Source organism: Bactrocera dorsalis, chromosome 4 (genome assembly GCF_023373825.1).
Source record: "Bactrocera dorsalis isolate Fly_Bdor chromosome 4, ASM2337382v1, whole genome shotgun sequence".
In the NCBI taxonomy this organism is placed as follows: domain Eukaryota; kingdom Metazoa; phylum Arthropoda; class Insecta; order Diptera; family Tephritidae; genus Bactrocera; species Bactrocera dorsalis.
Window position 1 is genome coordinate 14,378,938 of NC_064306.1, and position 14,291 is coordinate 14,393,228.

Below are 14,291 nucleotides of genomic sequence, written 5' to 3' on the forward strand. Positions count from 1 at the left end.
ATTTAAATTGAAAATAAAGCGCTTGTTTACGTTTGATCTTTTTTTAGGAAAAAAACCTAAATATAAGGTCCGTTTGCAAAAAACAATTAATTTGAGCTATAACGTACACCCTAAATAAAACATAAATGAAGTTAGCAGCAAAACTTAAATCATGAAACCTAATACTAAATATTGGAATACATTGGAATTACATAATTTTATTAATCGTATTAATTATGTATGTTTAAAGGCTAAAGTGTATGAATTTATGACTTAATTACCTGTTCAGAAGTGTACAATACGACAAGCACCATATTACAACAACATGTTCCCAAAGTTAACAAAATACAGTTTCTCTATTACTACTCCCAAAAAAACTGAGAAAACCAAAAAACGTACTCTCGCAAAACTTCATTGTACTTCACCATTCCAAATCCTGGCACTTTTGCTTTCGAGTATGTTTTATTTATGTACTTATGCAAGTAGATTGTGTTAACTGCCACGTTTATCTGCAAATTGAATTTCATCATACTACTTACAACAAAAACATACAAAATTTTTGTACGGTTTACTAATTTAACGCCCTTTGCATGCCTACTATATTGTAATATCGATACGATGTAATACAATAACAACAGTCAAAATGTAAGCACACACTTAACTACATATAATTTCGTATATCCATATATAACAATGTATATGTATACGTATGTATACATTATACATATGTGCATAATATGTAACTCCTAACACTGCCAAAATTTTCTGTACGAATTCAAACTGCTTGCTGCCACGCCTTAATGTCGTACTCAATGTGACTTGTCCAAGCCAAACATATCTATATATTTAAGACGATTCTCATAAATTTTACAATATAATGTACATGAATGACAAAAATTTTTAATGCATTTAATCATGAAATCTGTCATTTTACTCCACATGGCGTCTGCGCTCCCCATGTCTGAACCGGTCACTTGTAACAAATAAATTCAAATGCGAACTTATATACTCGTACAACTTATACCTTCGTTCTGTGCGCTTATTTAACACCTTTTCCGGCAAAATTCATTCTAACAATTGCTTTGTGTACATGATTCATGAATAAATTGTGTAAAAAACGCGTAGATACCGCTGTGTCTACGCCTATACACACACCCCCTTTAACTAGTACTAATAACAAGCATGAATTCAAGGAGATACTCAACACGCGCTCCAATCCAAATTTCGCTGCAAACGCTGGCGGCACATTTCACATACGCGTTACTGATAGCTTGACTTTCTATAAAATCGATTCGTCTACCAACGAGTTGCCACTGTCCGATATTGACTTCTCACTGAATCCATTAACGCCGGAATCCCCTTGCAACGAACATAAATCGAATTCGCCATGCGAGACGCGTCAAAAACGTCACGTGCGCTTATTGACTATGCGCGCCATAGCAAGCATCGATGAGCCCGATGCAGCTAACGAAATGTATTTACCGAAAATATCGCCGTTAGCCACAAATGAACGTCCGCTTTCGTGCAATTGCCTTAGCGGCGGTGGTGCTTTCGACGATAACCTGCCGCACTCGCATTCGAAGAGCATGGCTGATATCAGTCCGCTCAACGATGGTGAAGTTTTGCACTTCGTTTTGGGCAGCTCGCCGATTTCCGCTTCACGCGTGGCCTCCATTGATGACTTTCAACTGTCTTGTTCGGCGCCAGCCACCATACTCAGCAGCGAGTTCAGATTCCGTTTGCAGGAGGAACGGCACACGATAGTCGATCAACTGCGCGTTGGTTCGCCCACCAATTCGCCGACCGCTTCTACCTTAAAATTATGCCAAGAGTCCGATGAGCGGCAGCTGCAGCAGCAAGCGAAATCGCAACAGAAATATGCCAACGAGCTGTGCAGTGGCGTGTGTGCTGACGTTGAGCGCGCGCCTGACATAAAGACCGTCTCAATGAGCAGTTTGCACACCGTACAGTCGGCGCCGGTGATGATAAATGTTGAAAATCCCTTCAAGTTTACGCAGCAAGCTCAACAACCATTTGTAAATAAATTTACTACAATCAATGAATTTGATAATACACATGCTACTAACACCGCTTTCTCTTCTCCCGTTCAATCCTCGTCTGCCTGCGACTTTGACACATTAATCCAACAAAAATACACTGACACGCACGCTGACAAACGCGTCACCAATTATCATCATAACTCACGTATACGCCGACAAAACCAACACCAACATAAACTATTTAACCGACAACAACAACACACACCACATACACATACCGCGCGAATACCTGACGTGATCGTCACTTTGAGCTCATCCTCAACCGATTTGTCTAATCTAATGCCTGATACTAACCAATTCAATTCGAAACTCACTCCTACCATTCCTACAACTTACGACCCAACAAACACCACTACCACAACAACCATAACCACTACGAACACAACATCAACGCCCAATGTCAATGCCAATATGTCCGCGTCCGCGTCCACGTCCATGTCTACATCTAAATCCACACCCATGCCCTCGTCCGTGATTGTCACCTGTACCTCCACCGCTACTTCCGCCGCAGATGGCAATGCGACGCCAGTATCCTCCTCATCGTCGGTATCGTCTCGACGTCAAAGACACAGTATTGCCGGCCAGATGTCGTATATGAAAATGTTGGGATTCGGTGGTTTTAGCAAGAAGATGGCCACTAGCTCAAGTAGTCTATTTAGCACGGCAGTTATAAGCGGAAGCTCATCAGCACCCAATCTAAGGGATATGATACCATGTGCGGTCTCATCGTCAGGTAAGCGGTCAATATCGAATTTATACTCCTTTAGCCACAAGGAAAAACAGCTAAATAGAATTTTAGAAACACCTTAACGTTTATTAATAAGTCGCAAAATATTTATGTTGTCATTAGCGTTTACATTTTAAGATCATAAATATACATTGTGACAAAAAAACACCCAGAAATTGTAATTAAATTCCCCAGGTAAATGATATTTCAAAAAAAATGCTAAATTTTTTTTTTGCTAAGTTGGTCCTTGACTTGGTCTGTCCTTATTTAACATGCCTAATATGAGCGCGATCTGTCATGCGCTGTGATTTTTACAATGGATAAAAATATCGACCGAAGAATTTGTCTCAAATTTTGAATTTCTAACCAAATTTCGGTTGCGAAATCTTTGCGAATATTGGAAAAAGCTTACGGTTTTTCAGTTTTATCAAAAACACAAGCCTACGAGTGGTACAAAGCCTTCAAAGACTGTCGAGAGATCATTGAAGATATGCCTCATTCTGGACGACCTTCGATCGCTTCAACTGAAAAAATATTAAAAAAGTGAAGGATATGGTGGTTGAAAATCGTCAAGCCGGTGTTAGAGAGATTGCCATATCGACATCTCTTGCAAGCTCTTTTAAATTATTTTGGTGGATTAGATTCTTACTCGACTCGTCCCGATAAAGCTGATTTTTTTCAAAAAGAGTACCGTAAATACTCCTTTTTCAATTCCACATTCATGAAGAGCATTATAACTGGCGATAAGACATGGGCTTATGAGGTTCACATGCAAATAAGGGATATGATACCATGCAAACAAGTCATCAATCAGTCGAAACCAAATTCACTGAATTAGCTGAAGGCCATCCCAAAAAGTGCTTATGAAATGTGTTTCGAGGATTGCATAAGTTTATTACATCTACAACATAAATATTGATGAATAATTAAATATTTTGCGTTTTATTTACAATTTCCGGGTACTTTATTGTCACAATGTAGATCCAGCGAAAAAAAGACATTTCTTATAAAGTCAGTCAGTCGCCTTGAGCAGTTATTTCTTGTGGTCACAGATTCATAAGTTAAGTTAAACTTAAGGTGTAGAATAATGCAACTAAGTTAAGTTACAATTTAATATTTTCCTTAAAATTCCCGCATATATGGAAAACTGCATAGCTGAGTTTTTTCCTCGAGCTAAAAGCTTCCAAATTTATTTAACTTTAGAAAACTAGGTTGTTCGCACCAAACTGCATTTCAAAACACATTCCAGCTATGTAATAATAAACATACTCTTTATGTCTTGTTTCCTTTGAAGGACTGTTGTTTTCTGATTCAGCTTTGAGAGAACGACATAGCCTGAAGACTTCGTATCACAAATTTTTTAACGTCACGCCTTTGATATTGAGCTGTGCAACTACCGCAGCAGTCGAAGATAGCGAAACCCATATCGTCGTCTTCTTCTGACTCCGACTCCTTCTTCTTAAATACTTCCTTCTTTTCGGCAGCTGGAGCAGTGGTCGTTATGTTATTCAAATATCGATGATATCGATGGCGATACTCCGGCTATAGCGACCTTCTTACTTTTCGTAAATATTGTTAATTTTTAATACGATTGGTATTTTATTGCCAAATACTTCCTAGTCTCGACGATTACTTCTTCAGCGAGAATTTTTTTTATATTTATTTAACAGCAGAAAAAACGAGGGACCGATACCAAATGAAACGATAAAAATAAATAGTTTGGTAATTTGAATATTCTTCATATACTAGTACATCCTGTTGCATGAAAGCGACCCTATTATAGTTGCAGATCTTGCATGGCAGAATGTTGTGCTCTTTACAGTGAAGAAATGAGAAAAGTTGTGTGTACTTGCGAACACTTGTTATCGCTTCCAATATCTACCGTTCATTTGGTGCAATCATCAGCGTATGAAGTGACAGAAATTCATTGTGGTTCGTTAAGGGGTTTCGAAATATAAAAGTTAAATAGCAGCAGAAGGAGGACGCCGCCCTGAGTAACCCCTGTTTAATTTTTCATTTTTAACTCAGTACAATGCGGACGATTGACGACCTCTTAGATAAATCATCTACCTTCTCAGGCCTCTGGAAGCAAGATCAATGTCTTTTAGTAGCATTCTGATACTCCCATGACACTCGGCTCTACGGTACTGGAATTTACCCAAATTCTATTTGGCCAAAGACTGTCCTCTAGCCGATTTACCCTTGTTCGGATCAGTAACTAACGGTTTGTCAACTCATTTCCCGTTGAGACTGTTTTTAAGCGCGCATAAACAGTGAATACGATTGATAAACTATTAAGAATGCCCATACAACTGTGATTTAATTTCAAAGGACACCAGTGCCGCCAGACTAGCATAATTTAGCAAGTTCTTTGTTTTGAAAAATAATAGGAAAAATAGGAAAGATTGGTTTTCGGATCTACTAGCTTCAAGTCAATGCCTTGTTTCAAGGAGTTGCCGGTATAATATTATCGGATCGTTCTATCTTTTTAAAGACCTCAGCAGGATTAAAACCTATTTTTCAAGTTCTCAAAAAAATAGAACATTTATGTTATGTACTCGTAAGTGTATCATTTTCGCTTTTTAAGATAAATATATTATTTACATCTCTTCTGGGTACCGTTAGTGTTAGAGTACAATTAAGCATCTTACCTGCATTAATTTATGTACCTATAAAAATTTGTTTACATATCTACCTACATTTTCTAACCTAATTATCCTTTTACGTCATCGTCATATAATCACCTTACCGCTTAACCTTCGGATGTAGTACTTGAAGGTTTCGGCGGTGTACCACCAATTCGACCACTAGAAACTTTACACAACGCACTATCACTGAAGCAGCTCGACCAATTTCTACATAAAATGACAACATCGCCACTCTACAAAACGCCAGCATCATCGCCGCCCAAGCATCCATCAACACCGCAACAAACCCTACAGGGAGCATTACAATCTATGTGCTCTTTGGAGGCGGCCACAAGCTATCTATCCGGTGACAGCATGTGTCAATGCCAAGAGGCAGCACCCACACAGGGCGAAAGGGTACGTGAGCCGATATTAAAGAATGCAATTTGCATGCATCCAACAGTCAATCTAGCCGGGAATGTCCGAAGACCGCTGCAGCAAGATGCAACAGAAGTGGCAACAGCAGAAGTCGTAACAGCAACAGCAACGTCCGAACGCGCCAACAAATGTAACATTGCTGGCGCGGCTGAGGCAAACGCAACGGCAACAGCGCAGCCGACTGCTGGAAGTAAGTTGGACGATTATATTGTAAATTGAAATGTTTCTCTCCACTATTCGAGTGCATATTGCGTATGCTGTAGTGCGTTTAAATTTTTCGATATTGCTGAGAGCTTTTAATACACTTTCGCTACGCGCAAAGCACACAAAAGAAACAAGTTATTTTGATGTCACAAAACAGCCTTGAAAAGTAATCTATTTATTTTCGTTGTTTTTAAATATAAGAATTTTCTATAACTACATACAAGTTTCTTTTCAAAAACAACAATGCAGTAATTACGTACAGCTCATACACTGCTTAAATGTCATCCAAGCAATTGTTGTGTTACGGTAACCTTAAAAGACGATTAATAAATATCGATAAATTACACCTTCACCATAAACATACACAACGTAAATTTAAAATTGAAAAGCATCTTGTATTCGTAACCGCCTTCACAAATTTATAAATTATTGTATACATATGTTGTATGTAATTGAATGTATTTTTTAGTATATGCAACCACGAAAATCTGTATTATAGCACAACAAAATTACTGTAATCTATTTAATTTTATAACTTATTTTTGCTTGCAATTTGTTATGCAATGAGCACGTGAAATTTGATTTATTTTCTGATAAGCACATTTTATAATTAGGAAGAAAATGTTAAATGAAAGTAATTAAGAGTTGCGATAACTACCTAAAGTTTTCTATTGATTTGTGGCTAATCTCTTATAACTGGTGACCGAATATTGTGTATTGAGTAAAAACTACAAGTTGAAGTGAGAGATAATTTAAGCAAGCAACTGAAGATTTGATTAAAATTAATAAACCGGAATTTAACTATTTGTAAACCGATTAAACTCAATGTTTATTTATTTTATTATAATTTTTCTTCACTTCATTTCATTTTGTCAAAATATATGGCACACTACGTCAGCTTAACCTGTTATGTTATTATTTTCTAAAACTACGATTTTTTAAATAAAAGCAACTACTTAGAACTCCTCTCCTCAGATACTAGTTGAAAACAAATCTGCTATTATTACGATTTAAAAGAAATAGCACCTACAAGAGAACCTTAGAATGTAAAAAGTAGATTGCATTGCGTCCCAAGTTATATCGTGTCCTCCCCTCTGTCGGAAAAAATCACATAGACCCAGCTGAATAATAAATTCTAGCATTCTACTGGCTGCTATTGAAAAAATGAGGAGAGCATTTGAATAGTGTGCGAGTTTTTCAACGAATTTCGGTGTTTCTATCTCTAAAAAAGTTTCTTTCCCTTTGAATGCTGTTATTCAGATTCTATAATAATTAAAATATAAAAAATATTTTGAATTTATGCTTTTGTATTTTTTGGTTAAAATTTCCAGTAATTGAAGTGTTTTCCAGCAGTCGGTAATTTTGTTGAGCACGTTTTCTCTATTATAGAATGATTTCTTTATTTATGAACATTTTGCGAATGAGTTTTCAATTATTTGAAATAAATTATAGAATTCAAATATCAGAATATATTTAATATTTGGTAAAATACGAAAAAATCATTGCTAGTGTGGAGCCAGCAGTCAAGCGTTGCTAGCAGCACCGAACCCTCATCCCCAGCCATTTCGGACACGTACTCGCATGAAACACCCAGCGGCGAAATGTCCATTAGTATAACCAGCGCCGAGGGGTCAGTATGACAATTTTGCCTATACTACATGTACATACATATATTGATGTTTGAATGTCAAAGCTAATGCCAATACATTTTTTTGTATTTCACCGTTTTTTTTGCAATCTCAATATTTTTTTATTTTTAAAAACTGTGTTGGTATCATTATGCAACTGTGAATATTCGCACACTTTGTAAAAAATGTGAGACAAAAATATTTCTTAAAACGTAAACAAAAAAGTAGCGTTAACATCCTGCCCGTAGCCGAGGAACTCGCCAAATTCTTTCCACAACTCGACGATGAGGACCTGAATGCCGTTTCGGTGTATACTCCTATGAATACGGATGCCTTGGAAGTCGATGCTGACGGCGTATTCACATTCGGCGCAGGTAGTAGTCGTGGCGATGTGAGTGCCTGCTTAACACCGGTCAGCTTTGGCATGGACATAAGCATGATTGCGAACAAGGGATCGATGACTCTTTCAGTTGATGTGAGTAAAAAGTAAAATATATTTTAGCGGAGGGAGTAACGGTTACTTTAAATAACCAGAACCGAAAGTATTTTAAATTTCACTTTCGCTCAACAATATGCAACGCTTAAAAAAAACTCCTTTCCTCGTATTCTATAACGGTAAACACCTTTTCAGATCCAAAAATCAAATAACGAATATGAAGTCCTCATATTTATTTATAATAAAAATTGCAACCAGTCATATGCCTAATATTATAATTTTGGATATATTCTAGATAAGGTCCGTAAATAAATGAAACCGGTCAATAAACGTAATCATTTTCGTATCGTATTTTGAATATGTAGAACATTTTATAAAGTTCTTGAATTTTTGAAATTTTTGTATGTATATACTCCAAAGTATTTTTTAACCTTAACTCTTTTAAAATACAGGGCTTTGAGGATGATGACGAAACTACACTTTCAGCCGCCACAACACCATCGCTACCTGTAGATGAACCAAAACTTGAGACCTGCTATTGCTGTCCCACTCATGCTGAGATGGCTGAACCACCTGATGTCGAAGATACATTCGATACACTTCCCGAACCGCTTAAAATACCAGATACAAAAATTATCAGTTCTTCACCGGAGACAAATTATTTCGGCGAACCGACATCATTGCCTCCGCTGCCACTTTGTGGTGAAAATACGCTACGACGTGGTGCACGTAAAGCAACCGATCCAATATCGCCCAAAATCAAGAAGCAGATTAGTCTCTTCGAGGGCGGCGAATATGAGCGTCAAAAGGAGTACAATAATCTACATGCGTCCATCAACATACCATCGGCCTCCACGTTAAAGCAGGATGCACGTCTGCGTAAATTTGAGACACTCACCCAGTCTACTTCCAATTCCAACTTTCCATTTGCAAGTAATACACTGAAACGCGTGCAGCACAATGCTTCCGAACTGGACGATGTCAGTCACACACAGTCGTGCATTAATCTGAAAAGTTCGGTATGCGCTTCGCCCGCAGCCTCCGCTACGGGATCGCCGCAGCACAAAGCCACACCGATTGCAATTGTAACACAACCTATTGCTACAACGTCCACCACAGTGACGGCGCATGGGGCTGCCGTCGGCACTGAAAGTGTGGGTCCACCACGACCAGGTGCTTTGATTGTTAAAGAACGTTTCATAGAGCCGCCAAAACGAATTCCGCGTAGTTTCCACAGCAAAACTCAGTCCATGGATGCCGACTTCTTATTTAATGAGTTCTTGTTAGTACCAGCCCGCTCGCCGACCCACGCACCCATTTCACCCGAAGGTAGCAGCCGCACGAGCAGCGCAAGCACGTCGCCTGCAACGCGCTCCAACTCGCGATTTATGGCGACTAAAATTTTGGACGATATGGCCACTTTGCAACATAAGTGAGCAGAATTAAAGAGCGCTAATAAAGAAATCGCTTTAAAATCGCTGTTTGAAAAGGGTTATTTATTAAAATGAGCTACTAAATATAGTCGTAAAGAGTTGTCAAGTAAATGCCAACAAAATCAAATGAATCTTGATTTAAAACTATTTTGACTAATAAGATAATATGTGAACAAATTCCTTTTTAATTGTTTATTTTTCCTATAAACTTTGCATATACGCAACACTTCCAAACTTATATGTACCGAATTATCTGTGGTCTAATAAAGTGAAAAATTTTAAATTTACTAACTTTAGAAAAACTTTTTAAAATTTCGTATGTGTAATATCTGTAAGTAAGACAGTAAGTATCATCACAAATGGACTAGTGGATAGTGAGAGATCTTCATCAGTTAACGTACTTATCATCAAAATATTTGCTAAGAGTGAGAGAAGAGTATCTAAAAAGTTCGAAGAACAGAAATCTATCAAAAAATTGCCATTATTTCTAAATTATATAGAGTAAAGTCAACCGGATGTTCGAAAATCCTGATATTAGTTATATAGGGGCTAGGCCAAGTTTCCGCTCAACTTTATCTATTTTAGCACAAAGATACACTGTTATGAGTAAACACGCTTTCTTATTTTCGTTGGGATAACTCACATATTGGCCGATATAAGCGCTTCAAAGTCACGCCGAAGTTCGAAAATCTTTATATTAAATATGTACAAGGTCTGTCGCAAAAGAAACAGAACTTTTTAAATATAATTGTTTCTGGTGGCGCCACCTATTGGTGGGTATATGAAATAAAAAGTTTGATCATTGTTGACATTTCGTAAAAATTTGAAGACAATTGGCTAACTACAATCGATGTTATTGATCAAAAAGTGACAGCAGCTTTAGGTCATCGGTCGTTAAATGCATTTTGAACAAAGAGCAAATATTAAATTTTGTTTTAAAATTGGGAAAACGTTTACTGAAACATTTCAAATGATGAAAAAAGTTTATGGTGATCAGTGCCTATCCCGTAGTAATGTGCATGAGTGTTTTAAGCGATTCCAAGAAGGTCGGTGAGGTGAGGACTTCTGTGACGATCAGACGTCGGTCGTCTTCAGAAGTCAAAAATAAAGACAATGCTGATTTGTTTTTACGATTCCGAGGGTATTGTACACCGAGAGTTCGTCCCACCTGGCCAAACAATTAATACTGTGCTTTACCTTGGTGTTATGAAGCGTCTTTTGCCACATTTTGACATAGAGATATATCATTATAAAAGAATGATTGTCCCTTAATTACAGTTATATTGTATATACCACACATTGACCGACATTTTCAATCAAAAGTCAACTATTGGTACCGGGGTCTAAGTATTGCGTACCTAGGTGCTTGAACAGTTTTTATAACAGTTATAAATATTTTACCATCTCGGTGGTAAGATTTAATGTCTTGAGCATATTTAGCTATTGGTTTATCGCGATTTTAGTAGTTTTGAACAGTACCGTTATATGGAGAGTGAGCGGAGTTATCTTCCGATTTCATCCATTTTCACAATGTTGGTAGAATTTCTTATAGGATTTGTATTCAGCAAATTTGGTTGTTGTAGCTTCAGTAGTTTAGGATATATGTACAATAAACTTCTTAGGGGCTGACCACGCCCACTTTGCAAAATATATTTCTCCACAGGTGGCCCTTGCTACTGCAATCCTCTCTACCAAATTACAGTTTTATATCTTAATTTAGTGCTAAGTTATGTATGGCACCTTATACAGTCTGCCAAGTAAGATCGTGGTCGACTTTACCGACAGTTAATGAAAGATTTCGCTCTAATTCCTTCGCAAGCCGATAGAGGGAAGTTTGGTCCTTGATGCAATGTCAACAAAGTTACAGTTGTCGTTGATCTTTTGAAAGAGAATCACATTAAACGCCATGAGTGCTGAATACGCGTCGCGCTACGAAGCTGTGTTCCTTTGCATCCACCCGAAAGGTCCCGAAATGTCGCAATCAGCGGCTGCTAAATATATGAGAAAGTCGAAGGCATTTGTACAGAAGTGGATACAGCGATATATAGTGGCTAAAAATGTCGATGATTTACCAGAACGTGGTTCGATAGGAAAAGTGAACAAAAAAGATGAAAAAAGAATAGTGAATCTGTTTTCGCGGAATCCTGCTTTAACACTGCGGCAAGGACAAACAAAATTAATAGCAAAAGGTTTAGATATATCCTACGAAACTATCCGACCCCTTCTTCATACTCATGATTTGAAATGGCGCAACACAATGAAGAAGCCTCTGTAGATTGAAAAACTTGTGACAAAGCGACTCGCTTGGGTGCATGAGAATATTGATGGAGATGCTAAAAATGTCATTTTTATTGATGAATGTTCTATATGGGCACGTTCTGGCAGCGGACCGTAAAATATGGAATAAAGGTGCTGCTTTGGGGCTGCTTCTCAAACAGGCCCGTAGCCAGCTTTTCATTTCGGGGGGGGCTGAAGTAAAAACATATATGTATAAACTTTAAATTTTCTGTTTATTAAAAAAAACGATATAAATTCATATACATATTACTTAAATGATTTGGTAGTTGTAACTTAAATAAGTAATATTTTTCTTTTCTTCTTGTTTGCCATATCATTAATTACTTCATCTGGATCTATTTTAATATCCCAGTGCACTGCAATAACAGCAAGTGCACTCAGCCGCTCATTGCCCATCACACTGCGTGGTAAAGTTTTTATTCTTTTTAAGGTTGAAAAAGTTCTTTCAACGGAAGCGGTCGTCATTGGAAGAGTTGCTAAAATTGTAAGCAGGTAGTGAATATTTTTAAAATACGTTGCATCGCAATGTTGCAGTAATTTCAACACTTCTATGGTTGGATCTATTGTTGATAAGCTGGCACACCACAATCGATACTCTGATTTTAATGCTGTCATTGATATTTGCTCCTCGAAGTAAATAGTTAAATTTTTTAATTCTTCGGCATTATCAATTGCAGCAAAACCTGGGAGTAGAATTTGAAATGACGAGAGTATATCCTCATTCACTAATAAACGTTCTGTCATCTTTTGAATCAGAGCATCAACGCATGGAATAAATATTGTAACTCTGAAGTGGCTTTCAGGGGTTGTGCAAGGTGGATTAGCACGAGTAGTTTGACGCGAAGTGTCAAAAAGATCTTTAGACATTTGTGATGCTGTTTGGAAAATATCGTTGAAAAAACCATCCGCTGTTTCTGTTGTAGTTTGTTGTTTTAACGGTTAGCTAATCCCCGTTAGGATGGTAAGGGTTGTTTGTGTTGTCGTCGAGATCATCTAACGGTAGGCCCAAGAAACGTGCTGTTTCGACGGGGTCGGATCAAAGGGAAAAGGGTGTTAGATGGGTGGGGTTTGTGGGGCATGCAAAGAGGTCGCCAGTGTCATGCGGAGACTCGTTGCATGCAGGACATACATTAATACCTAATGTCGGGGTCGATTCTGGATAAGTAGGAGTTTAACCTGCGACAGTACCCAGAACGAAGTTGCGCTAGGGTCACTCGCGTTTCTCGCGGCAACTGGAGCTCTTCATCTGCAATAGGTGGTGCTTTGACTCCAAGAACGCCATTCACGGGAAGGGAGTCGGTGAAGGTGTTAATGGCTCCACTGTGAATGGCGGTCAGTGCCTGTCTGAAGTCTGTAGCGTCCGAAGTGCGGTCGGCGTACTGTACGATGTCGTCGACGTAGTCGAGGAATGACCTCTTGATGCTCCTAGGAGGCGGCTCCGCTCCAAGCAGATGGCTGCAAGGGTGATTCCTACGGAAACACCCCAGCAGGAACTGCCTGGAGAGGAGTTCATTATGCTCCTTTACAAGAAGCATGCGCGTCTCACTATGGAGGTGTTCGATGGGAGACATCAAGAGACATCCCGTCGTAGTCCGGAGTGCTGTGTTCTGGCAGGTCTGTAGTTTCCTCATCTGCGTGCCACTGCATCCAGGCGACCATATCGGTGCTGCGTAGTTGAGGACCGGCCGGCCGATTGCCTTGTAAGTTGCCAACAACGTTTCTTTGTCTTTTCCCCATGTGCTGCCGGCTAGCGACTTGAGGATCTTGTTGCGGCTCTGTACTTTGGCGATAATCGCGGTCGTATGGGGAGAGAAGGAGCATAGACTATCAAGGGTTACGCCTAAAATTTTAGGGTTATTGACAGTCGGAATTTTGACGCCGTCGACTGCAATATCAAGCTCAAGTCTATACTCCTTCGTCCAATTTGTGAATATGGTCGCTGTGGATTTGGTGGGGGAAAGTTGGAGATTCCGTGCAGTGAGGAAACGAGAAAGGTCGGAGAGGTAGCTGTTCACTTTCGAACACATGCCATCGATTCCATTGCCCGACGTCAATATCGTGCAGTCATCAGCATACGAGGTTATGGAGACCCCCTCTGGGGGTTGAGGAAGTTTCGAGATATAGAAATTAAACAGTAACGGGGAGAGGACACCACCCTGCGGAACCCCCTGTTTAATTCTTCTAAGTTTAGATGTTTCACCTCGAAATAGTACGGATGACTGACGACCGTTCAGATAGTTCATGGTCCACCTCTTAAGCCCTGGAGGGAGAGTGGTTTTTTCAATGCCCTGCAGTAGCGTTGTGTGGTTGACCGTGTCAAAAGCTTTTGACAGGTCCAACGCTACGAGGATCGTTCTTTCGCAGGGTGGTTTCTGGTTGAGGCCACGAACTATCTGGGCGTTTATGACGCTAAGTGCTGTGCACTTTTCGGAATCCTGGTGGCTGGCTAGGCTCAGGTGGT

At 39.0% G+C, this 14,291-nt stretch overlaps 1 protein-coding gene across 19 annotated transcripts in view; it reads left to right on the plus strand.

Annotated features, from left to right (window-relative positions):
- Window positions 1–9,834, plus strand: part of LOC105222966 (inositol hexakisphosphate and diphosphoinositol-pentakisphosphate kinase) — a 43,778-nt gene extending 33,944 nt beyond the window's left edge. For 11 of the 19 annotated variants that reach the window (XM_049456714.1, XM_049456716.1, XM_049456717.1 and 8 more), the window contains 5 exons: window positions 1,105–2,772; window positions 5,536–6,021; window positions 7,545–7,665; window positions 7,892–8,138; window positions 8,552–9,834. In XM_049456714.1, the coding sequence (XP_049312671.1) occupies window positions 1,105–2,772; window positions 5,536–6,021; window positions 7,545–7,665; window positions 7,892–8,138; window positions 8,552–9,535 (3,506 nt within the window). In that variant the 3' untranslated portion in view covers window positions 9,536–9,834. Of the gene's footprint in view, window positions 1–1,104; window positions 2,773–5,535; window positions 6,857–7,544; window positions 7,666–7,891; window positions 8,139–8,551 lie in introns of those variants that run through there. The other 8 variants (XM_049456726.1, XM_049456727.1, XM_049456711.1 and 5 more) reach the window with 5 other exon arrangements.
- The last annotated feature ends 4,457 nt before the right edge of the window (window positions 9,835–14,291 follow it).